This window comes from Carex rostrata, chromosome 22, assembly GCF_964058835.1.
Source record: "Carex rostrata chromosome 22, lpCarRost1.2, whole genome shotgun sequence".
In the NCBI taxonomy this organism is placed as follows: domain Eukaryota; kingdom Viridiplantae; phylum Streptophyta; class Magnoliopsida; order Poales; family Cyperaceae; genus Carex; species Carex rostrata.
Window position 1 is genome coordinate 5,324,987 of NC_135939.1, and position 27,998 is coordinate 5,352,984.

Below are 27,998 nucleotides of genomic sequence, written 5' to 3' on the forward strand. Positions count from 1 at the left end.
TTAGGTTGAGCGGTTCGGATCGACTGTTTGAACTTTGAAAATGATGGAGGGAGATGGAGGCATAATGGAGGCACAAAAACATGGAGGCATTTGAACCTCCTCTACTTAAATTATATCTATAAAATTTGTCACAACTGTTCAGCTAAAGAATGATTGAAATAGTTTCACCTTATTCAAGTTTGGAAGAAGAAACTGTTGTTTTCCTTGGGCTTTCTCAGAAAGATTTTATTCTGTTTTAAACACACAAAGTCAACCTATCAATGAAATGGGAGCATGACTCATATTTTTTCTCAAAAAAAAAAAACACACACAGTCAACAACACATCACTGTTTATTAATTGGTTATGTAGCTCTCGTAATCTTAATTAATAGCTTGTTTTTTGACAGAAAATTTATAAATTATTAAAATTTGGCTCAAACATTTTTAATTTGTTATCAAATGTTATCAAATATTCACCTCTAGAGCCTTCAAACTCTTTTGAACCAGAGATTAAAAAAAAGGTCTATATATATTTTGTGCATTTCTGGTAAATTAATTATGTATATTTTTCAAGACTGTTAAAGATGCATCTCATAATTATGTGCTCATTCACTAATTAATTAATATAAACTATCAATATATATTTATTTGTAGAGTAAAACTAGGGTGCTCTTAAGCTCATCAATGTTTTGGTGAGCTTAACTCTAAAACTCATCAAATCGATTTTAAATGACGAATCCGAACCGTTGAAACCCGCCTATCTTACGTGTGATGCATCTACATGTGAAATTTTTAAACATTCGAATTAATTTAGTATAAAGTCAAGTGGTCAAAAAACGTTCAAAAAATGAATGCACTAAAATTAATTTATTAACCTTCTAATTTTGACCCTCTTGACTTTATACTAAATTAATTCGAATGTTTAAAAATTTCACATGTAGATGCATCACACGTAAGGTAGGCAGGTTTCAACGGTTCAGATTCGTCATTTAAAATCGATTTGATGAGTTTTAGAGTTAAGCTCATCAAAATTTTGGTGAGCTTAAAAGCACCCTAGTTCTACTCTTATTTGTAAGTAACCACATACATCTCATGCCATACAACGTATAGGTTTTCATATTCAAATAAAATCATTAATTATAATTAAAATATACATGATCTCAATTTGAATTTGTTTTTAATAATTAGAACTGGATCAAAATTAATCGAAAACGTAACAAAACATACATGATCACAATTTTAGGTTCAAGGTAAGAGGTGGTCGAGTCAGACTCAGATCTAGAACTTCGTACAAACACGACTATATAGAATTCATTGAGTGAGTCTATGGTACTATGCATACTACGGCTCAATATTCGAATTTTCAAAATCCTAATGGTTGATTTGAACCGTTCATCTTGTTCTCCATATTAATATGTGTTTGGTGACCAAATTTTACATTTTTAAAAAAAAATTTACTATTTTTTTAGATATTTAAAAAATCACTTGATTTGAAAATTCTGGACCATAAAAAAACAGTGATTTTCAATAAATCTAAAAAAATAGTAAAATTTTTTCAAAAAATGTAAAATTTGGTCTCCAAACACATATTAATATGGAGAACAAGATGAACGGTTCGAATCGACCGTTAAAATTTTGAAAAGTAAAATATTGAACTGTATTATGCATAGTACCATAGACTCACTCGAATTCATTTCTATCTCCGTCTTGAACGAATTTTCACATTCCCTCAGGTTACCTGACTGGGTATAATTGTTCTTTTAACTTGGCACAAATTTCAAAGCACAAATAATACTGCCTCTCTGCGGCTGAGCCATTCCGAATAGGCACCGACTGAGAGTAAATCCGGACCGTCCGTTTCAATTGTGCTGAATCAGGTATATGTTATTAGTTTATTACCGTTGAATCGAATGGTTCGATGATAATTATTCAAATAAATTGAATCATAAAACCATTAAACTAACAATATTACTGAATCGTAATATTTGGTTCAGTTAGAACCGATTCAGAACTCCTTACTACTAAATTTTTTTTTTATTTCGATTTATTTAGTAAGGGTCAAATCCCGAAAATCAGCACTAATTTCTTGAGTCTGTTTTCAGTTTTAGTGGACCGCATGAAATAAAGTTTCAACAAATTTGACTCGAAATTTTGTTTGACGTGTTTCCATTTTTTTTTTGTTTCGGACTGATTAATAAAATCCGACTTTAAAATTTTGGAATGTTAGTTTGAGAGAGAAGCTACCATAGACTTGTATTAACCTTTTAATTTGTGTGCATTCTCTTCTCAATTATTATATGTTTATTTGTAAAATTTAGGGTAGGTTGTCGCCTACTTTCCTACAATAAATTTACTTTAGTATATGAAGATAAATTCACAAAAAATATGATAGGTTTCTCAGATATATCTTGAAAATGTACAAAAAAAGAGAGAGCAAAACTAGGAGATATTATTTTTTAAATTCAAAAAATTACAGCATGTAACAACTTTTATTTCGTTATTACGTTACACCTTATAATTTTATCAAATCTATTATACTGACTTAATGCTATTATAATGTAATTAACAGTAGGGACCTTCTTTTTATTTCATCGGCAATGTGCTTTAATATGAATTTATCGTATTGCATTTTTGTATTTTTTTTTGGATAAAGATGTTAACAATAAAATATTTTATTTAAGGCAACGCACAGACAATAGATTTAAAATTTCAAAATAAAAAAAAACATGTAATTTGTGCATTACGTAGAGTTAAAACAACAATGTTAATATCTTTATCTTATTTTTTCAACCGTCTTAGATAATAAAATAAAATAAATGAATGTAGTATTGCAGTCAAAAGGAGAAGCAGCACAATTATCTAAAAAAAAAAGTTATAAGATTGTTGATTATTCAAAGGTCGAGATTTTAATTTCTCTTCACAATTTGGTAGTTTTTGTGAAAGTTAAAAAAAAAAAAATGTAGTATTGTAGTGTCACATCTTGAAACTTGGAAGTAGCGATTAGGTAATGTTTCATCCGGAATTTATGTAACAGTTATGATGCATATATTTCCGGTCAGTGCTTCCAACTTCATTTATGTCGACAATATTAATTAAGTCGTGCCTGTTTCTTTAAATAAATATGTGGTAGTTAAGACCCCTTTTTTGTCGGGAGTAAGAAAAATAAAAAATTATAGAACCGGAAACAGAATTTAAAAAGTTTGTTAAGCAAAAAAAAAAAAAAAAGGTCCTTTTAGGACAAATATTTTGACCTAGCATTTTTTAATTCATGCAGCCCACAAATTATATACAGTGTTATTTACACATTATATTATTGTCCATGTGTTTTATGAATTAAAAGATGAGTATAAAAATTAAAGGAAAATGTTTTATTCTGATTTCTCTATTTTTAATTAAAAGAAGAAGTCTGAACTCGGAAATTATGATATTCTTTTAGTTAATTTTTTTTATAATTTAGTATTTAATTTATTTTTTTTATTTTTCCAATAAAAAAAAAGACCTGGTGGTTAAGGCATGGTGGTCATGGCGTCAGGTCAAGGGTCCCTTCTAATAGACCACTCAACTTATTCTCAATAACTTTATGTACTTCATTTATTTATTGTTTTAGTCTTCTTAGAATTTTAGTGCTTATCCATCTCCTGCTTTAAATCCTGAAATATTCTATACATCAAGAAATTATTCCAGATGGTTGATTGATGTTGATCTTGAGGATTCAAATCCGCTGTTATTCCTTTTCTGTGAATAGTAACTCGGTTATCTTTGTTTTTCTGAATTCAACTTTTTAATTTTTTTTGGAACGAATTTCAAAGCAACTTTTTTCAGAACTTTTTTGTGCACGTATCTTGAAATAATTCGATGACTGGATTTTAAAAAGTAGGGATAGCAGAGTTGCTGTTTATATACGAGAATAACAGTAGATTTAGATCCGATCTTGAGAACCAACTTTTTTTTTTTTAAAATATAAATTGAAGATCAAGCTACCCAATACATTTTAAACGCATATCTTGAGAACCAACTTAAAAATCAACTTTTGTTTTTTCTTAAAAGAAGAAAAGAACTTTGATGAACTCTCATTTGATTTGGAGATACTTAACTGTTGTCTATCTTTTTTTAGTACATATTTTTTTTATTTTTTGCCTGTAAAATCCATATATAATTCACATTTTAGTTTTTAAATACACAAAATTCACTTTTAAGCAACAAAAATAAATCCTGTACTAAATGAAATTTGAATAAAAATTTTCGAGTTAGAGAAATGCTCGACCTTTGAATAATGAAATTTCATGCAGTTATGTTGATTGTACATGGTTATATTGCAATATGCAAGATATGTTTAAATAAATTGCATTAATTTAAAGTTTATTCTTTTCTTCAATAAATGTTATTCGTTATGAAACCTGAAAAGTAGCTTTAGTGGTTTTAATATGTGAATTTTTATTTATTACTTTCCTCGTTTTTCATTATAATTCAGTCGGTCCCATTTGGAATAGTCAGGCCAAATCTGGAACACTGATGTCTTAAGAAATTAATATGAGTTATTTATGAAACTTTGATACAAATCATTTGAAAAAGAAAAATTTAGTTTATTTCTTCTTCCTTTTTTTTGAAAAAAAATATGAAGTCGCACCCATATTTGATATTTTATAGATTATTTATTTCTGCTATCTAGAGGCGAAGTTTGTAATAGAGAATACGAGAAGTGATCTTTGTTTATTTTTACAAACTTAATTTTTGTAATTACAATACTTTTTATATAATTTAAGATAAAATGCTATTGATAATATACAATTGATTCTCATACTAAGTATAATATCATGTTCACTTTTAGTTCTCATAGTTTGAAAATCTGATTCTTTTCATACTGCTATCCAGAGGCGGAGTTACATTGAAGGAATGTGGTCAATTGACTCTATTTATTTTGAAATTTTTTGTACTTGTATACGATTTTTTATATAGTATAAGGTAAAATGCTATAGATACAGTAATATTGACTCCCATTCACAGCATATATATTATTTTTATATAGTACAAGATAAAATGCTATAGATACGGTAATATTGATTCTCATTCGGAGCATAAAAATTTTATATGACTGATCTCCGTTCATAATATTTGACCCTAATAACTTAAAAGTCTGACTTCTCTCCTACTGCTATCTCTGCTATTTACAACAAAAAAACAACATAAACCTTTTGAGGAAGAGGCTGCCTAATTGGTTTACCCAACAATATATGAGCTCGCTCTTAATAATGTAGCATCGTAGAGTAGAACTAGGGTGTTCTTAAGTTTATCAAGTTTTTTGCTGAACTCAAGTCTAAAATCCGTCAAATCGGTTTCAAATGACGAATTCGAACCGTTAAGACCCGTCTATCTTACGAGTGATGTGTATACATGTAAAAAAAAAAAATTAATTTTGTGTAGAGTCAAAAAACGTTCAAAAAATGAATGCATTAAAATTAATTTATTAACCTTCTAATTTTGACCGCTTGACTTTATACTAAATTAATTTGAATGTTTAAAATTTTTATGTGTAGATGCATCACTCGTAAGGTAAGCAGGTATCAACTATTCGAATTCGTTATTTGAAACTAATTTAATGAGTTTAGACTTGAGTTCACCAAAAAACTCGGTGAACTCAAGAACACCCTAGTTCTACTCTAGCAGGGTATATTATAATGTTAAGTGCGTGTCAAGCTCGTTTTAACCACTTGTACTGTTAGGCTTGTCCCTTTCTTAGATGATATTTGCCTATTTCCCTACACAAAACGGATCAAGCAGTCTATATATATATATTTTTAATCAAGTCTATATGATCCAGAGACAGAGTACCGCTTCAGATTTGAGAGTACTGGCTATGATGCTATGATCACATCAAAGACACTTGGGCTTCAGAAAGTACAGATTTACTTATTTAATAAAAAAAAGTACAGATTTATTATATGTGAGAATCAAATGTGAGCATACTAGCATGGAAATTTTTTATTCATAAAAATTAATAAAAATGTAGAGCGAGAAACAAAAAGAGTGCATAATTTATAATATTGATAGAAACATCGGTACAAATTATACCAATCAAAACAATAAAAAAAGTTAGGATAGGTAGAAATTCTACATATCGAAACTATCAAACAGTTAGGATAGGTAAAAATTATACCAATCCTAATCTGTTTTTATTTCGTTCATCTGTTCGCAACAAATTGCTACAGTTTTATTTGAAATGGAGTTTAGATAGGTAGAATTTCTATCTATCCTAACTGTTTGATAGTTTAGATCGGTAAAATCTATACCGATCTTTCTACTAATATTACAAATTATGTCCTCTTTCTGTTTCTCTCTCTACCTTTTTCATAATTTCTATGAATAAAAAATTTCCTACTAGCATAACCTTTGACTAATATTTATTTCAATTTACTTTTGAAGAAATTTAATTTTGTCCTTCCGAAGCATACAATAAATTCTGCTTGGCACGAATCTCAAAGCATAACCCCTACAGTTTTAATAGACACTGGATTGGGTTCGGTCCGACTGGAATTAATCTAATCCGTCTATTTTTTTAAAATTGTACCTCAGGTACTTCACTGGACACGGACTCATGAAACAATGTACTCATGCTAGCAGGTTCTGATTTTTTTATTAATAGAAAAAGAAAAAAAATATTAAAAAATGAGTACAAAATCAGAAAATTTTGAAATATAAGAACAACGTTACCAAGGCACTGTAGCTGAACGTTATAATCTATAACATTTAGTTAATTTGGTCGCTAATTGATTCAAAAAATAAACTGTAGCTAAATATGATAGTCTATAACGTTCAGCTATAATGTCTTTTTATAAACCTAATATTATTTCACTGTTCCTAGGTATATTTTGAACTATAATATTTAAGTTTTGACAATAGTGAAATTCTGATACTTTGCAGTGTGCAGATAGAACAGTGTTACAGATTTTCATTTTTATTTTTAAAATTAAGACGGAGAATGCTTACTCGGCAGCTACTGCGAGGTTTAAAAAAAAAAGGAAAAAAGATTAGGAGCGTTGAATAAATAAATATCATGTAATTTTATTTTGAGAAAGGCTAATAGTATCTCTTTTTGTAAAAAATTAAATGCTTAAAGGTTGAAATTGAAAAAAAAAAATGAAATTATAGGAGAAACGTAGTGCCCCCTTCCTATACCGAAATCACATCCTCTCCAATACCTGATAAGGGAATCTTTTACAATTACTAGATCTGGACCATTCTTTTTTAACTTGGCACGAATCTCAAAGCACAAAAGTACTGCCTCCTATTGTGACTTGAATTCCAAACCGGTTGAAATTTAATCTCAAACCGGAAAGTGAGAGTGATCCTCTGCAGTCCCGGAGAGGATACAAATTCACCCTGGGGATAAAAAAAATCATAGATAAATGTTATGATTAAACAGTGTTCTTAAGCTCACCAAGTTTGTTTGTGAACTTAATTAAAAAACTCATTAAATTGGCTTTAAACGATATATCCAAACCATTGAAACCGATCTATTTCACGAGATTAATTTTAATGTGTTCATTTTTCATTATTTTTTGACCGCTTGACTTTATATTAAATTAATTTGAAAATTTATAAATTTGACATGTAAACTCATCACTCGTAAAGTAGATCAATTTCAACGGTTTGGATGTGTCACTTGAAACCAATTCAATGGATTTTTTAGTTAAGCTCGCAAAGAGGCTTGGCGAGCTTAAGAACACCTAGTTCTACTCTGTTATGGTTCTTAACTGTTCAATGATAAAAGCAGTAGAGAAAAATAGAGAAAAAAAATAAAGGATACATGTTAGAAACACTATTGGAATACTAGGGGGAGTTTCACGTATACCCCTCAAAACCTTCAAAATTACGTAATTCTTAAATGCTTCCTAGAATTTTTTTTTTTAGAAACCATAAATAGAAAAATAAATTTTACCAAACCAACTCGATTGCTTTGTATTTTTTACAAAAATCATAAGAACCGAGATGCCATGTTGGTGGTCCCATTTTTTCTTTTGGGGGGGACCGAATCGTTTTGAAAATTTGTGAAAATCTGAAAAAAAAAATCCAGACCGAAATGACATTTCATTCTTATACTTTTTGCAAAAAAAAATAAAAAATTTAATCACGTTGGTTTCATAAAATATATATATTTTTTATTTATGATTTCTAAAAAAAATTCGGCTTCCTGGGGTGTCTCGGCTACCTGGCTTCCTGCGATGACACCTGCATTTCAAGCAATTAATTAATCCAATATGAGTTGAAATGGGTCATACTCCAAGTTCTAAGTAAGCATTAATTGGTTGTTTGGGGAATATGCAATATATATATATATAGAAATGCAACCAATTATAGTTGGTACAACAATAGCATTCCTGCTTATACAATTCATAGATAGGTATACTTCTGTCCAAGCAATTCAATTAACTACTTTCTGGTGGCAACCGTGCCTTTCTCGCAGTTATATCTCTTAATTTCTTTCATTTTTATTTATATATGAATTAAAATGAGGCTGCTATATTAAATCTCTCATTTGTAGAAAAATAATTGAAACATGAAGACGAACATTTAACCACTTTAACGTCAAATTTATTATATTTTACTATAATCCAAACGTAAAAAAAAAAAAAAATGTTGGTAGTGTATATATATTTGTTAGTTCGTAACTCAAAATTTTTATTTATAACATACAAAAAACAAATCACCTTGGTTTTGAGGAAATTCGGAAAATACCCGGGCCGAACAGGCCATCCGCCACCCCAAATTCTTAGGTCCACGCGCACAGACGTTCTGCAACCCCAACTTTTCCTTTTTTTTTTGGTTTTGATTATGTAGAAATCGAACCAATCCAATGTGCCACATAAATCAATATTTTTGTTTCTTATTAATTGATTTTCTTAAAAAGAGAAAAAAAAAGTTGGAGCCACAAAGGTGATTTGTGGACCTCAATCTGAGGCCTCAGAATGCATGTACGGACACCAGTATTTGAAGCCGGCGATCGCCTGTGCGGTCTAGGTATTTTCCGAATTCTGATCAAACGGAGGTAATTTGGTTTATTTTTTTTTATGCTATAAATACTAATTTCGGGTTCTTAACTATAATAACTGTCATTGTGCCATAAAAATATAATTACAAAATTACAAAAAAGGCGATCAAGTTGATCGACGATATCTAAAATATTATGATTAGAGGTGCTACTTTTACCCGATTACCCAGATCCGATCCGGAACCGAACCGGATCCGACCCGGATCCGTTTAATTTGGATAGGGTATGGTTTAAAAAATATAACCGATTAAATTATGGGTATGGGTACAAAATTAATAATTTAATATCCGACCCGGATCCGAACCGGAACCGATACTGTAATGGGTAAGATATGGGTATCATTTAATTATCCGACCCATAACCGGACCCGACCCGATACCCGTATAAATACCCGATAAAATATATATTAATAATTCTGCATCAAGTTTTTGTGTTAGATAATATATTTCAGCTGAGCTATAATTTGATAAAACTTAACCAAATTTATGCTACTGTTTTACACTACCCTTTAATTACATCCTTAACTATCCCTTTAATTACGCCCTTTAATTTTTGTTCTATATTATACACATGTGACACATGACACATGATTGTCAAATTTATTCTTCCATAACCAGCTTATTTTATACCTTTTTTCTTCTATTACATTCAATTCATAGATTTTTTTTTAATTATAAAAAAGGAAATCATCATCTCTAATATTTTACTTTCTAAAAATTATATCTCCTCCATCCTCCTGAATTCAAAAGCTATTAACAAAAAACTGAATTCAATATTTTTTGTTACACCACGAGTACTCCAAACAACCAACAACAAACTAATAATTTAGAGTTATTATTTTTATTTTGCTATGTAGCATGATATATTTTATTATTTATAAATATGATTAATAGTATAATTTTTATTTTGCATTAGTTTTTAATTTATATTGTAATGATTTATTATATGAGATGTTTAAGAAATTATAATTATATTTAAATGTAAATAATTTCTCGAATACTTTGGAGTTGTGACCTATACCCGCTCTGGATCCGGAACCGCCCCGTATCCGAACCGGACCCGATAATCCACAAACAAGTTACGGGTATCTATCTACTCAGAACCGAAAGACTGGACCCGAAATATCTACGGGTAGATAGGTATCCGGATCCGGACCCGACCCGATTTGAAACAAATAAGTATATGGATTGAAATTTGGACCCGAACACTTTTAGGGTCCGGGTCCAAATATAATAGTACCCGGACCCGACCCGACCCGATAGCACCTCTAAATTTATGATTCATAACTTTAACATGAGCTTTATAGGTTTTTTTTTTTTTTTTTGAGGAAAGAGCTTTTTAGGTCACCGGTGACCCCCCTAAAGCAACTATATATGGAAAGAAATAAAAATATACTAGCTTTACATGTGATAGTCACGTATACAAGTTACGCAAGATGCAAGAGAAGATCATGCAATTATAGAAAATTAGGAATAATATTTAGATTTTAATTAATGTTTAATATTCTTAATCGATTGAGAAAATCAACTAGTAAAATTATAAAATATGTTTAAGATTGAAGAAGGGTGTCGAGAAGTATAAAATTATGTTCTAGAAGAAAAAAAAGGTGATCCATGCAACATGATTGAAATTCAATTGAATTTCTTTTTTTGAATATTTAAAGTTGAAATGCTTAATTCTCATTTTTATTTTGGAAAAACACAATTTTTTAACTTACTAAAAAATGGCTATTCTCAACACTGAGAAATGCATTAGAGGAGGGGTTCAAATGCCTTATATACCTTTCATGCTTTATTGTACATAACATCCTTTATTTTCTTTTTTCAAAGTTCAGATAGTTGATTCGAATTGCTCAAAATAATCTCCATATTAAAATATATTTAGAGACCAAATTTATATTTTTGAATTTTTTTAATATTATTTTTAGATAGGTACAAAAACAATGTTTTTAGATAGTCAAGAAATATTTATATTGTACCTGTTTAAAAACAAATTTTAAAAATATAAAATTTGATCTCTGAACACATTTTAATATATATAAAATATTGGAGTTTAAAAATAAAAACAAAAATGAGGCGCGATGAAATATAAAAGACACAAGGTATTATAATAATCTCAGTGTATTATGCCATTTATTTTAGTAGCAAGTTAGCACCCGAGCATAACTAGCCGAAATTTTTATTTATACTCTATTCCAAAAAAAAATATCATATTTTTTGTGGAATTTCAAAAATATCAGGCCCGCCAATTTAATCTGTGGCTCGTTTTTGGGGAGCCACAGATTAAATTGGAACCCTCCCAGAAATAAAAAAAAAATACACTGTAATATACTAATATTTAAGTTTTTGGAGCCTCCAATTCAATCTGTGTCCCCCCCTCTCCCCCTTTCTTAAATAATGAAACTGCAAATTGAATTGAAGAATGATATTTTTCGAATTCTCAAATTTAAGAGATTTTTTTTTTTTTTGAAACGGTATTAATAAAAATGTCGGCATAACTAGTCATCGATTAGAAACTTCTTTTTTAAAAAGTTCATATGATGGAAAAATGAATCTAAAAAAAGATGAGAGTGACTGGATGATTAGAAACTTCTTTTTTAAAAGTTCATATGAGGAAAAAAATGAGAGCGACTCGGGTCCTTATCCAGTCATCCTTCACAGTCTCTTTAGAATAATTAAACATATTAATGATGATTTTGATGCTTCTCTCAATCCCAATTTGAACATAACTTTACACGTCGGATTAGAATAATTAAACATATTAATGATGATTTTGATGCTTCTCTCAATCCCAATTTGAACATAACTTTACACCTCGATTAGAATAATTAAACATATTAATGATGATTTTGATGCTATTTTTGTAGCTTGATACTATCTACATTTAGTCGAGGTGTTCCCTGTTTGAGAGTACACTAAGACTAATTTTGTAATTATCTAATTTCAGTAATATAAAATAGGTTTCTGCCTTTCTTAAAAAAAAAAAAAAACTTTACACGTCGGATTCGCTATACATTATTTATTAATTAACACCAATAATAGCTTAGCAGCCGCTGTGGCATCTCCTGATATATCTCACCCATAAAGAAAGAGATCATATATGATGAAGGATCCACTTATACTGTTATACTGTTTTTTAAGTCACATCAAATTACATCTTATATTTTTAAAGTTTAAATAAACGATCTAAACCGTTCAATATAAATGATATATTAAAATGTGCATTTAGATCAAATTTTACATTTGTTTTAATTTTTTTTACTATCTATTATGATGGGTACAAAAATTCAATGGTATAAAAACAACTGTTTTGTAAAAAACTTAATAAATAATAAAAAAAGTTCAAAAAAATGTAAAATTTGAACTGCAAGTAGATTTTAATATATCCATCGTGTTAAACGATTTTAATCGACTATTTAGACTTTAAAAATATAAGATGTAATTGGATTTTACAGAAAAACAGTGTAAGCAAATCCCTCCTCATCATATATACCCGCTGTAAATTCAAAGGACAAATTTAGAGGATATATATGAACATGTGCACAATTGTCACACAATAGTGAAGCAACCAATGATTAATGATTTGATTATTTCACACTTCTTTGAAGTATCTGACTCAAGCGAACATAGTTCTAAATTTCTACCTATTTATTTGAACTTTACTTGACAGTTTATTGTCTGTGCCTAATAGAGCATAGTGCAGTACAAGTTGGCTCTACGAGTTGTTGGTTGCTATATCTATGGGGCATTCTTTTAATGCTCTTAATCTTGTTCTAATCTTGACCGTTATTCAATACCTAGAGTTATTTGCACAATTTTAACAAGTGTTGTAAAAAAAACGTATGTTTAGGTCGATTAGTTGTTGGTGGTGATTAAATCATCGTAGATTTTTTCGATTAATCGGCTGATTATTTTCAATTATGATCGCTAATTTTCTATTATTTCCTATTAATTGCTTGATAGGAGCTCACACTTGATTTTTTTTAAAAAAAACCATAAATAAAAAATAATATTTTACTAAACCAACTTGATTGCTCTGGTTTTTACAAACACTATAAGAACCGAAATGTTATTTCGGTCCGATTTTTTTTTTCCTTTCGGGACCGAAATGCCAATTCGATCAGAGCCATTTTCACATATTTCGATAAAAATGATGGTAAAACTTGTGAAAACACTTCGGACCGAAATGACATTGCGGTCCCGAAAAAAAAAATTCGGACCAAAATTGCATTTTGATTCTTATGATTTATGTAAAAATCAAAGCAATCAAGTTGGTTTGGTAGAATATTATTTTTTATTTATGTTTTTTTAAAAAAAATTCCTCTCACTTGCACTCTGAATGGTGATTTTTGCAACAACACCCATCATTTTAAATTCAAATCCATCCTCTAATTTAAGAAAAATTAAATGCTTTTCTTAGCACAACTCACCATAACAGAATCAGCCCTTATAATGCTTGACTAGAGAGATATTTCATATTTGTTCTATTGTTATGAAAGATAGACCTTATCCTATATTCCTATATCACTTATGTATACTGGCGTTTTAGAAGCTCAATTATTAGGCTCTAATGATTGGAAGACCCACGGTCCCACACTGTCCTAAACAATTAGATAAGATTGGGGCAACTCAACAGAAAATTCAATAAAAAAAAATGCTCTTGTGGGGTTGGCTCTCCATCTAGTAATTTTTTTCTATAGAAATTAATAAAAAAAAGAGAGAGAAATAGAAAGAGTATATTAGATTTTTTATTCATAAAAAAAATCGGTAGAATTTATATTGATTCAAACTTTCAGTTATATATATTTTTTAATTTGATGTATAGATGGAGGGAATTTTTCTATTAAACCTCTAATAAAATATATTTTTTTTTCAAAAAATAGATGAAATATTTCTATTATATCTAATTTAAGATACTCTATCTATTTTCATAAAATCTTTTTATATTTTACTAAATAAAATTAAAAGCAAACAAAAACATTGATTTGAATCGATAAAATTTCCACTTATCCAATTTTTAAATTTTTTAGAATTAGTACAAATTATGTTGATCTTTTACATCAATCAAAATCTGATATAATCTTTATGTTTCTCTCTCTCTCTCTTTATTAATTTCTACTAGAAAAAAAATCTCCTCCTCCCTTTCCACATTTTCACATTGGAAATTTTTTATATATATTTTTCCAAAACAGAAAGAAAAAGAAAGCACAGTTTCTTACACTCTTACCTGATTCGCACGTACACAGTTGACCGTCTCTTGTGCCTAACTCTCGTCACTTTGTCCCCACGCCAGTACAGAGCTAGCTGTAAGCCTGTAATGCTCTTCTGTTTTTTTATTACATGTCTTTTCGGTTGCTATGCGATCTCCTTTTGCAATCTCTCTTCTCTTCTCTTCTGGCCTATGATTTGTTTAATGAGCATATATAATTTATTCAGTGGTGGCGGCTTTGTGTCGGCAACTTCTAATCAATAAACCCCACTAATCCAAATTCACAGCATTGCCATTGCTAGAGACAAAATATGTGTTCATCTTCTTATAGTGGGATATGACAATTCAAAGATCTGTAGTTAGTTATGTGTGATCTCATTCCAGTGTTAGTGCGGTAAAGATTTTAACAGACCAGTCTTGGCTTCATGCAGCTCACTGATTATAGAATCAAAACAGTGGTGCATATGGGTTGTGCGCTGCATGAAGCCAAAACTACTCTGCCATTGCCAGAGACAAAATATGTGTTCTCCTTTTTTATAGTGGGTATGACAATTAAAAGATCGGTAGTTAGTTATAAATGTGTCATCTCATTCCCGTGTTAGTGGGGTAAAGATTTTAACAGCGCAGTTTTGGCTTCATGCAAGCTCACTGACTATAGAATCAAAACAGAGGTGCATATGGGCTGTGCGCTGCATGAAGCCAAACTACTCTGTTAAAATATTAACCCGTGTTAGTGCGCTATTCGGTGAAGAACGGATTTCACTCTATAATTATCTCACAATACTTTCTTTTTCGGGCCAGGCCCATTTCGAGGTTTAGTTGTTCAAGGCCTTACCAATACAGGCCCAACATGACATGGCCTTGAAAAACTTAAATTCCAATTTCTCGTCTGTGTGGATCATTCGAGTTCGTATAATTTTGTTGTCGGATATTCAAGTTTAGATTTATTCAAGATTGAACAATGAGGGGTTTGATCATCAAATTATTGAATAAATTATTTAGATCTGACGATTCCTTTAATATTTATGTCAGAACATATCTGATGCCTTGGTTCGGATACAAACTCAAAATTTATTAGGTGATATAAATTCCCACTAGTGTCTAGTGCCTGTTATTTTCTTCACCAAACAAACTGGATTTTGCTTTGTACAACGACATAGATCTTGTAATTGATATGTTGAGAAAAGTGAATGTGATTCGTAATTACGACCGATTCTAGAGAAAAAAAAAAATGAGAATAATACATTAGGGATCATAAGCGACCTCGCGCTATGGAAATGGAACAAAGCAGAATGTGATACCGTGGTCCGAAGGGATGATTTAAGTGTAACCAAAATTTTGAAATGTCTATTCGGAATTTTGTGACTGGTGACTTGTGAGTGACAAAAATATCTCTGTTTCTGAAGAATAACAAATTTGGATTTAAAACCATGCAGTCGTATAATTAACCTTAGAACAAAACTATAAATATTTGTCTAAAAATCTGAACCTACAACTTTTAATTCATATTTTTAACATAATGGTTCTAATTTCTTTACATAATGTTCTTCTTTTACAAAACATAAAACAAAATACCCTACATTCAAACTTTTTAGTCGGATAAAGATATTGATAAGCAAAAAAGGAGCGTTTTTCGCTCTTTCGTCCAGAGAGAAAAAGAAAAAGAAAAAGAAAAAGAAAGGTCAGTTAACCTAGCCGCCCCACCCCCATCTCTCTCCAATTTTCTCCTTTCATATTCTTTTAGATCTCAATTTGATACACGGGTATACTCCCCTCTCTCGTCTCTATCTCTTTGAGTAAATAAGAGAATGAGAGAGGGGAGAGAGCCGAAAGTGCGGTATCGTCGGAGCGTATAATCTCTACTCATCTTGATTGGAGCGAGGCGGTGAGTTGATTCGGCTATCGAAGCACCGTGGTGAGTAGATCCGGCCGTCGGAGCGCCGCGGCAAGTAGATCGGACTTTCAGAGTGCGGTGGTGAGTAGATAGGACCATCGAAGTGCGGCGACTATCGGACAAAAATAAATTCAATCGTGAAAAAGGTTAAAGAATGATGTATTAGGGTGTTAAGAGTGTAAATAAGTAGGAGAGTAATTTATATAGATTAATGAGAATGAACGAGTTTAAATTTAGGAATTATTTGGCTCGTTATAAATACATTTTTTTATCAATAAATTTTATTAGTTGGCATTTAAAGTCACTGACTTTTAATTTTTTTTTTTTTTTTTTTTAACAAAATGCTCTTGTGGACTCCACATTTCTCTCTTTTTCCCTCATCCCTGAATTTGTATCCTCTAAGATATCTCAAACTTTACGTGACTTTACGAAAAATTTTAACCGTTTAAATAAGTTCTGCACAAGTGCACGACTCTCAAATCACAAATAATACATGCCCCCTACGCTATCACTGAATAGACACCGGACATGTCGGTCACACAAAAGTTGAGATATCTCAGAGGATACGCACTCCTCATCCCTCCCTCCCTCTCATTCCTCCCTATTTGCTCTCCTTATTTCCGATTACCATTACTTTGTAGGTTCATGAGTGGATCCCATTATTTTTAGAAGTTTTTCGTGTAGCGGATTAAAGTAGGCTGAAAGCCTGAAAATATAAGGAATCAAAGAGACAGTTCGCTGCATGGATAAATAAGGCACAATAAATACAGTTCGTTTAGCTCGGAAGCGTCCTGATTATTTATGACAAATGAATTATTCAGGTTCGGTTCAATGAGGTTAAAAATTCCTGATTCGGAAATGCTTCGAGTATAATTTGAGAATGATTCGGAATTATTCGGATCAGAGATCTCAGTTTTGCAAGAGAGCAAAATAAAAATGTTATGAAAAAATTCGGAAAAAGTTCGTAAATAATTCGTAAAATTCGAGAAAAATTTGTTAAATTCACAAATTATTCGATTTTAATTTGATCAAAATTTAGTCAACTGAATAATTAGATGTTTAATTCGGCATCACAAAAAAACGAATTATTCACGAATAATTCGCATCTGTCCGTGTATGAACGGTTATACTTGTAAGGCTACGGGTGTTCATCTAAAAGAAAAAAGAAAAAGAAAAAAAAAGGAACGGTTAAATTTTTTAGATTTTTTTTGAGATTGGAGCTGTGCGAATATTTTTACTTTGACCCCTTAATTAATAACGAATAAATATATACATTTATAAATTTTAAATATGAATTGATGATCAGTATTTTGGAGATACGAAATTGTGTTTGGATTATACTCCTTTTGCTTTCAAATTTATTATCATTAATACCCAAAGAAAGTTTTGTTGGAAGCGCACAACCAATCAATGTAGTACTTAGGGTGTTGAATCACAAGGAATACGTTTAGATACTAGGCTTAAACTTTAATAATTAATTTCAGAAAATGAAATAAAGTAAAGGAAAATTGGGGGGGGGGGGGGGGTTGTTCTATCAATCCTAATTTTGAGTTCAATACCCGAAAGAAAGGAATTTAAAAAAAAATGAAAATAAAACAAAAAAAAGAAAGATTGGTTTGCTTTCAAGTTAAGGAGATCTAGGGGTATCCAGTCTACAATCCCTTGCTAATTCTATCTATTCGGTATTGTTTAAATTCATGTATGATTTGATGAGGCTTCTAACCTAAAGTGTTAAAAAGGGTCACGGTTGTGAATTAATAACGTGCATAGATAGTTTCAGACTTCACGGTCGTTCTTCACCCTGGCTATCTAGTCCCATTAAGTTCTTGTTAGCCTATTTCAACTAATTATTGATACAAGTATTTTGGTGCGATGGGTTAATGTTCCTCGAATTTTAGGTGTTGTCACCATCCTAAAGGGATATTTAACAATCTTTTGTACACAAAACATATACCAATACTTAGTCAATCTAGGTGTCCTAAGTAAGGGTTTGACTTCACAGTCATTCTTCACCAACCCTAACATTTAATTTCTATAGTTTCGGATATGGATATCAAAGTATGGTTGCTTCTAATTCAAATCCTAAGGTATATGTGTTCATAATTTGGTACTCTCCTCTCATCCTAACTTCTTTGGATTCTTTATATTACAAATAAATTTCAAAGCGGGACTACTTCGATTATAAGTACTAAACTATGTAATAAACACAAATGATAAATCACAAAAATTATAAATCAAATCCCATAAAACAATCATAATAAAAAAAAATCCGAATAAAATAGAATTAAACAAGTTCATTCATTGACCTAGACCCCTAGAGAGAGATCTACTCCCTCTTGGAGAGATCCATTACAAAAAATTGACAAAAATAAGAAGAAATATAATAAAGAAATGATTACACCCTTTGTTAAATTAAAAATCTCAATTTTGCCGAAATCTTGGGATGATCTTCTCTTTCTCCTTCCTAGAAAAGCCTCTGGAACTTCGAAAATTGCTACAGATTTATCGCTGTATTTTATGAAAATGAACATGCACCAAGGGAAAAATAGAGAGATAAGAGTTGTGTCTTGAATGGGAATGAACCTCCTCTTATATAGCCAAGAGCTATGCCCAATTAAGAGGCTAGAAAATGGGGTTAGTGGGTACTATCTTTGGATTGTTTCTCAGATTGTCTTATCCACATTTGACTGTCAAAACACGTCCTTGGTGCGCTAGAAATAGAAAAATTATCAAACCATGTAATTCTGGCTGTCCGCGGGTCCAGTGCGTCCGCACTGGTGGTGAGTGCGGATGGGTGACCTGCACTGGTTCCAACTTTCCTTATTTAACTTTCTGAATTTTTGCATAAATAACCTGAGTGCATTCGCACTGGATGTGAGTGCGGATGGATGACCCGCACTCGTGAATTTCCTGTGCTATTCTAAAGTTTCTAAGATCGGCTAAGTATTGAGTGCGAATGGATGACCCGCACTGGCTGATGAATACGGATGCATTACGCTCGGACTTTTTCTTCTGCAGGTCCGAGATGCTGGAAATTCGGCTAAGTACTGAGTGCGTTCGCACTGACTGTGAGTGCATCAGCACTGGGGGTTATTTTCTTCAGTTTTCATCTTTTCCTGCATTTTAAAGCCAAACAACCGCAGTAACTTGATTCTATGTGTATTTTATTCAATTTATATTCAAAATACATGATATTTGATGTTATTTTATGATAAAAACTAGATCGAATGTGTATATAATTTATGCTTATTATGAATGTATTATGTTTTTAATAAAATTAATTTACACGTTAAGATTCCTAATTTAAAATCATACAATAAAATATACATTAAAATTTACCAATCACCTTAACAGGCTTAAATACATACTGACATCGTCTCATCAAAGCCTCTACAAAGTTATATTTGTCAGTTTCAAATTATATATAATAAAAGAAAGCGAAAGAATTTGACAAGCAACAAACAAAAGGGTCAAAATGAAATAAAAAAGAATACCTCATTCTATTTCATTGTCCCTCTTTTATAACCTCTATCATTTTGATATCCAAACAAAATGTTAAATGTAATGTGTTGTAAATAATATGTGCTTGTTAGACAGACAGAGTATTGTCAAACAATTAATCGGAAATAATTAATCATAATTGAAAATAATCAGCAAATTAATCAAGAAATTTTGTGATGATTTGATCCCGTCAATAAGTAATTGGTCGATTAATTGGCTTTAGCGGACGTTTTTTATAACACTGATTATGCCTCTTCGCTGTTTGGATATATCAAGGTTTTAAATAGCTATTATAGCGCTATAGCTTTTAAAGTCCGAAAAAGCTATAGCGCAACCATAGCCTATTTAGAAACATTATAGAAGAAAGAGGTTAATAACGTTATAGATTTTGAGGTCCAAAAAAGCTATAACGCAGCTATTGCGTAATTATAACTAGCTATTTAGACCCTGGGATATATGAGGTTTGAAATAGTTCCTATTGTTTTTTCAATTTGTAAGTTTGACATTGCTAGGGGTGTAAACGGAGCGGATAATGTTAATACCATATCCGTATCCGCCTTTCAATGAGCGAATACAGATACGGATATGGATAGTAAACGGATATCAAAACTCAAAACTATATCCACCTTAAACGGATACAGATACGGATACGGATACAGAGTGGATAATCTCTGAATACATATTTAAATACGGATACGGAACGGATAATTGTCACAAATACCAGGAATAAAAATCATTTAAAGTCTAGTAGTTTCGTAGTTAACATAATAAGAAAATGAACTATATTATTTTGCATTAGAAAGCGAAATACCTAAGTTTCTTTGTTGCAAGCTCAGTTTAGCAGCTGCTGCCACTTCGCTTGAGGAGGGTATTAGGCAGTCGAATATAATTGTGCTATCATAGTACGAAAGTATCAGTACTATTGGTTTTATAAATTAGTCTTAGCTTAACAAATTATATTATGTTCTATTAGAGAGTTAGAGCCAGCCCATAGTACAGATTGTAATTTGACCATAGATTGTAAGTGATATGGACCAATGAAATTACAATTAATAAAACACTAATTATGTTATGGAACTAACTGGCTGATAATTGGTACTTTTTCCCTTTCATACTTAACTAGAATTGTTAACTACCATAAAATTTAGGATAAATACTTTTAGAAAACTTATTTCATACTATCTCTACACTTTTAAACAATAATTAAAAAATAAATAGTTATTTATCAAGAAATTATATAACATACTTACTGGGCTACTGGCATCATACATCAAATATTCATAAGTCAGAATTAATTATATAATTGTATAACAAAATATCTTGGTATTGATTGGTTTCATTGATTAGTTCAATTTGTATGAGAATTGAAAGTGTGCCAAATTAGTTCAATTTTTAGGAATGAAAGGGGTGCCTAACTGTCAAGCCCTCACAAAGAAGTAAATAGAATCCTAGTTGAGTCATAGAGAGTTTTGATTTACCTAGAATTTGCTCCAAATCGTCACTCAAGCCCTCACAAGGAGATCGGCTACTTAAGCTCCTTGGTTGGAGGATACGGCGGGTAGGGTTTAGGACATGGAAATCAGTCACTTAGCTCTGCAAGGGAGAGGAGAAGAGTAGATGCTGTAGGCCGGCGGCGGGGTGATCGTTAAGCGTGTGCAAAATGGGAGAGAGAGATGGTGATGGGACAATGCGAAGAGAGAGAGGTGAGAAAGAGCGGCAAAGGGAAATGAAAATGAAAGGGAACGTGTAGAGATGAAGGTCCGGATCTCTGCTAAAAATATAAAGGTTAGTCCCACTAGTGAAAAAGATATAAACATGAGACATGATATATAGAAATTGCTTTGCTGTTGAAGTAGAACGGGTTAAGGAGGGATGAATATTGGATACGAATATATGAGGATATCTGCTTCGTTTAGAGATGTTGAAACTCATCCATTTCTGTATCCGTGTATTTTGACTACTTTCAATATTTATTTGGATCCGAATCCGTCAAGTATCCACGGATACGGATATTAACCGGATACAGAGCGGATTCAGACTGAATAATTCGGATTCGTTTACACCTCTAGACATTGCCCCTTTAGTTCCAATTATTCATTCCAACTGTTAGCTAGTGTAACCTAACCCCTTAAAGTTTGGAAGTAACTGCATTAATTAATTTCAAAACACACCATTGCATAGAGAGAACAAATGGTTATGGGTGAGCGAAGCAGAATGTCACTCAGAATTTGCTCTTTTTGCTTTGGAAGACGTAGCAATTACACCGGTGCCACCTTTCTAAAAAGCAGTGCCACGTGTCTCCTGGTAGCGTAAGGTGGGCCAGCAAACCTGAGACCGAGGAGACCTTGTAATGCAAACTTTTCTATAATTATATATTAGTCTCGTACTAAATACTAATACTATACTTAATCACTAAGTCAGGTTCTTGATCAAATATTTTAAGCACAGGCGCCAGACGGTGCCACCTCGTACACTGTAGCAAGGAACAGTCAAACCTTCGGTTCGGTCTAAACCGAACCAAACCCAACCGAATGAATTTTGAACCGAATAAAGACAAATTAAATAAACCGAATGAATTTTGAACCAAACCCAACCCAATGAATTTTGAACCAAACCCAACCGAATGAATTTTGAACCAAACTTGGGATTTGATTAAATAAATCAAATTAAACAGTACAACAACAAAAATAGCATTTAGTCAGACAATTTTTGTTTACTGTAGAAATAAATCGTCTTTTTAAATATTTAAAAAGATCTAATTGCTTGTTAAAATGAGACCTATGCATTGTAAAGGCTGTTATTATGTCCTACACCAGGTGCAATTATTTTGATCGGTTCGGTTTATATAAATTGACAAAAATCAAACCCAGCCAATAAGACAAAACCGGATCGAACCATCCAAGTCGAAAACCGAATCCCGTAATCCAAAATTTGAGTTCGATTCAAATTCAAAATCAAATAAACCGATCATCTAGACCCTCCTAAACGGAATCCGTATCACCCCAGGTAGCTGAGGTGCAAGTCACAATTATGAACCGTTCTTTTCATGTGGCACGAATCTCAAAGCAGAGCTCTACAGTCCCAACTGGCTCCGGATTGAGTTTGGCTCAGCTGGAATTAATCTGAGCCGTCCATCCTTTTTAATTGTACCTCAGGTACCTGAGGGGACACGAATTCCCCTAACGTGGATGCTTAGCCTAGGACACCACGGCCAAGGAACGAATCCGATCCTTCCCTCAGATCTTGCCACGTTACCTCTCTCTCCTCTTCTCTTTTTAATTCATACTTTGTGTATATATCTCGAGCCTTCTCTTCACAAATGATAACGACACAGCTTAATTTCTCCAAGGCAACGCTTCTTGCTTCCATTTTTTGGTGTCTCAAAGTATAAATTTGGAGGAGAAAAAATGACTAAAACTTGGACTTTGCTTACAAACCTCAATTCTGTTGCTGGGTAAGTGTGCATGTGGGTTTTAATTCTTACAAATTTCTTCCAAGAATTGAACTTTTCATTTTTGTAAACTAGACTAATGAACTTCTTTGATCTTTTTTTTTTTACGAGAAGGCCGACGCTTATGCTCCTTTATCCTTTGTAAGTGCATGGTTTACCTACTTTGTTATATATTTTTCTTGAATTTGTTTTGCGGTATTTTATGAGAAATATATGAAAAAAGTTGATAATTTGTACTAGGTACGCTTCGATCTGTGCAATTGAGAGTACAACAAAGGTTGACGATGAACAATGGTTGGCTTATTGGATCTTATACTCCTTTATTACTCTAATGGAGATGGTTTCTGAGCCCGTCTTGACTTGGTAAAAAATTGTACCTTAATTAATTTGTTAGCTGTAAAAAAAAGATATTCATAAATAAAAGAGTAAGGCTTAGGGTGCTATGGATAATATGAGGTCTTCCGTGCTACGGCCTCAAAAATCAATTGTATAAACTTTAAACTTCGATTTAAGTAGCTCAGTAAATTTGTAAATTTGTTATATAATGAAGTTGTAGAACACCAATTTTTACTATTTTTGAAACTTTTTTAATTTTTTTATGATTTATAAAAGATGGCAAAAAAATGATTTGAAAATAAAAGAAAATTGTCAATATTTTATGCCATTTTTTATCATCTTTCATAAATCATAAAAAAATAGTAAAAATTGGTATTCTACAAGTTCAGTTCATTAAATGACAAATTTACTGAGCTACTTATGTCGGAAGTTTATACGATTACTTTTCGAGACCGTAGTACGGAAGACCTTATTCTATCATGTTTGTTTTTAGCTTAAGGTTTAATTAATTAAGTTGGTTGACAATTGACATGCAATGGTATATTGGATTTTGGAACAAATTGAGCTCTTTAATTAATCTGCTTGATTGGTGGTTAATATATGAATTTTATAAACTATGGATTATTTGCCTTTTGTTGTAGGATTCCGATATGGTATCCTATGAAACTGGCATTTGTAGCATGGCTAGTGCTACCTCAGTTCAGGGGAGCTTCTTTCATATACGAAAGGTTTGTGAGGCAGCAAATAAGGAAATACGGGCTCCGGTTGGGCAACGATGAGGCACACTCCCACACTACATAGGTAATGCATTATGTATGTATTGATCAATCATAATGTATATATATATGATTGATTAATTACGGTGGTCTGATATAATTTGTTTTCTTCTTGCATGTAATTGCTCTGCGTAGTAAGAATAAAATTCTGCAATTCTAACATGTTTTAGCATGATATATCTTTCACCACCTTTTGTTCATACTTGATGAATATGAAATTATGTATAAATAATATAAGCTTCTCTGAATGAAATATTATTTATAAAAAGATACATGTTGACAGCTTGATGTCTTTTGAAATATTTCATCTAATTTTGTGAGCATTAATAATCCAACTGTGAATTATTAATAATTTAATAATGGAGAATGCTCAAGTCTTTTACCGTACATGTGCCTTTTGGACCACCTAGAAATTAACATATTTGGGCTCAAATTTGTGAATTATTGATCTTAAATGAAAGCATTAAATTTGGTTTTACTGGGTTGCTTGTGAATTTAATTGATTCTGCTTGGATGGACTCATTTTTATTTCGGTAATATGATTTTTTTTTTTTGACCTTTTTGCCATGACAGGCTGAAGCTTTGATGCATCATGAGGAGAAGTGATTGTTCAGAAACTATTTCGCTCTTTTGTGCATGTTTGTTAAATATCTCACTCAGTAAAGCTTTACAAAGTTATTGTATGGTAGTTATGTTCTTATTTTGTATTAAGGGATGTTTAATTGTCTGTTGTTTCTAACAAAATAAAAGAGAAGATAAGAAGAGAATGTTGGTGGTGTTGACTGTTAAGAATGGAGCTATATTTATTGGCAGCATGTCCATAATTTGAGGCCTTTTTTTTTTTCTGAAATGGTTGGGCCTTAGATGTACCTCTGTGAATAGGCCTTCCAATCATGGTTGGGCCTTTTCTTTTCTTTTTGTGTTTGTCTTGTTTTTTTTTTTTTGGATACCATATTAGGCCTTGATAACGTGATTGAAATCTCCTGATTGAACGCATAATGGCACGATTTAAAATAAATTAATCTTCCCATTTAATATCAAGTAAATCTTGTTACTTAAAAGAAAAAAGAAAAAACTTTATATAAAAAAATTGGTTACAAGAAAAAATGGGAAGGTGTTGCTTGGTGAAGTTTTTTTTAATAAAGATGAGGTTGAATCTTTTAATTTAAATACTGAAGAGTGATTTTCCAACTGAATTTTAAACATGATTTGTTTGTTCGTGTGGAAGCAAATTGTTTTTGTCACTGAATTGAGGTTGGTTTTCGTTAGGTGTTGTAATGGCGCAATGTGTAAATAAAGAGGTGGAGGTGGACAAAAGTAGAAGATAAAGGTGGTAAGAAAAGGATGAAGAGTTTGTTGAGGGTCATGCCATAAATTCCAATACCTAATTAATTAGATAGCTCAAAGACCTAATTAATTAGACGCTATCGCTAAGCTTTAGCCAATTTTTGTCAAAATGATTTGGATGCAATTAAAGTTTTTGTCTGTTTACGTCATTCTCTCTCTCTCTCTCTTGGGGGTGGAAATGTGATGTTTTCTGAAATTCAATAGTTAGTTTTTTTTTTTTTTGAAAATTTGGTAGTAGCTATCAAGGTTCGTGAGGGGGAATAGAACTCTCGATCTTTGGATATAACAACTGTAGGACATTTTTCTAGCCAATTGTGCTACCTCCCCTTTCTCAATTCAATTAGTTAGTTACGGCGGAGTTTGAAGGTTTATGTGATGTATATTGAAACCCATTTTATAAATGATTTTTTTATCAAAAAAACTTATAAATTTTTAGGATCCTGATAACATTTCATGCATTTAAGTCTCCATACTTTTCTTGCACTATAACTACCATAACTGCACTTAATTTTTTCTCTTCTAAAGTATTAATACTTACGCACGAAAGTATTTATATCTATGAGATGAACCATTCTTACGTGAATAATTATCTCTCTAATAAAATTTTCAAATGTTCTCGCACTATAAGTACCTATGCGGGACCACTTAATCTAAAGGGGAGGGGAGGGGGGGGGGGGGGGGGGGGGGGGGTTCTCACACATGTTTCTAAAAATATTAATATTGTCATAACTACTTGCGGAGCGCAAAACTTGATATTTTTTACATATAGTGTTGGATGACGTCTAAAAGTATTAATATTATGTATTGCAAATGTTTATACATATGCACTTAAAATATTGATATGTATATATAATGTACGAAGTTTAATTTCAAGCGTTCGATCATATGATCAAATTACAAATCAAGTATTAATATCTTATTGTGCAAGTATTTATACCTATGCTTTGAAGTATTTATTCTTATGAGGGTGTCTGTCTTTGTTAGAGGAAGGTTGACACGGGGGCCACTGGAGGTCTGAAAAAAGGATCATCATAACAAGTTACGCATCAAAGTATTAATATCTTATTTTTTAAGTATTAATATCTTATCTTCAAAGTATTTATATCTGTGAAGGTTGATGCGGAGACGAGTGCGAGACTGAGAAAGGGGACCATAAAATTAGTGGAGATTACAATACAACCTTCCTATAATGTTACTGTGGGGATAGAGAAGGGACTTCAATGAGGGAATTAATATAGTTATTCTAAATCTTAATCATGAAAAAAATTGTGATCAATTAATTGGAAGTTGATTTTTTTTTTAGTTAATTCAATTTGATGCGTATCATATTTAAATAATAAAAATACATTTGTAATGTTATCTTTCTAGTTTGAAAAGTATTCGTCAAATTGTGAAATCTATACTAAAACAACGGTTATTTGATTATATAAAACTATTCTATTAGGACGTTATCCGGTCAAATTGATCATGATTTATTTTAGTTGTTTCTGAATATCGATGGGAACTTGGGAAGTCTTCTTTCAAAATTTCAATATCAATCGCTTTTCTCCAGTATGTTATTTCTAAATAGAAAAAAAAAATAGAGTAGAACTATGGTGTTCTGAAGTTCACCAAGTTCATTGGTGAACTCAAGTTTAAAACCCATCAAATTGACTTTAATCCCATATTTAGTTATGGTCTAAAGCTAAGGAGGCCTAAATTGGTTATTCCAACTTAAGCCGGTCTATATTATTTATGTTTGGTTGAGGCCTAAAGTTAAATCATAGCTTAAACTATTTCTTGTTTGGTTAGAATTGGTGGAGGACTAAAGTTTTGAAAGCCTAAATTGATTAATTATTTATAATAAGATACTAATTTATAATATTAATATATTAATAATAACTGTAATATATTATATATTATTATAAATTTTATTTAATATATTAATAATATAAAATATTAATTATAAATTAATAATAATTATTAATAACAAAATACTAATTATATAATTATAAATTAATAATAATTATTAATACAAAGATACAAAATATATAATCTTATTAAAATAATTATCTAATACATTAACAATATAAAATATTAATTATGTAATTATATATTAATAATAATTATTAATAATAAGATACTAATTATATAATATTAATATATCAATAACAACTATAATATATTATAATATTATTATAATAATGATTTACTATATTAACAATATTAATTATTAATTATATAATTATAAATTAATAATAAGATACTAATTATATAATATTAATATATCAATAACAACTATGATATATTATAATATTATTATAATAATGATTTACTATATTAACAATATTAATTATTAATTATATAATTAATAATTAATAATAATTATTAATAATAAGATACTAATTATATAATATTAATATATTAATAACAACTAAAATATATTGTAATATTATTATAATAATTATTTAATATATTAA

The 27,998-nt window shown here is 30.9% G+C and overlaps 1 protein-coding gene across 1 annotated transcript; it reads left to right on the forward strand.

Moving 5' to 3' along the window:
• Positions 1-22,810: 22,810 nt before the first annotated feature.
• HVA22E (HVA22 homolog E) lies at positions 22,811-25,058 on the forward strand. The gene is made up of 5 exons (XM_078323849.1): positions 22,811-23,083; positions 23,195-23,221; positions 23,321-23,443; positions 24,058-24,217; positions 24,766-25,058. The coding sequence occupies exons 1-4, from the start codon at positions 23,037-23,039 to the stop codon at positions 24,215-24,217; spliced, it is 357 nt and encodes a 118-aa protein (XP_078179975.1). The 5' UTR covers positions 22,811-23,036; the 3' UTR covers positions 24,766-25,058.
• Positions 25,059-27,998: the final 2,940 nt, after the last annotated feature.

What these genes read in the sequence shown, in the direction of transcription:
- HVA22E (XM_078323849.1), top strand. Translation starts at nt 23,037, where the DNA reads ATGACTAAAACTTGGACTTTGCTTACAAACCTCAATTCTGTTGCTGG. An exon ending in CTTATGCTCCTTTATCCTTT is followed by an intron (nt 23,222 to 23,320) that starts GTAAGTGCATGG and finishes AATTTGTACTAG; the next exon opens with GTACGCTTCGATCTGTGCAA. An exon ending in TCTGAGCCCGTCTTGACTTG is followed by an intron (nt 23,444 to 24,057) that starts GTAAAAAATTGT and finishes CTTTTGTTGTAG; the next exon opens with GATTCCGATATGGTATCCTA.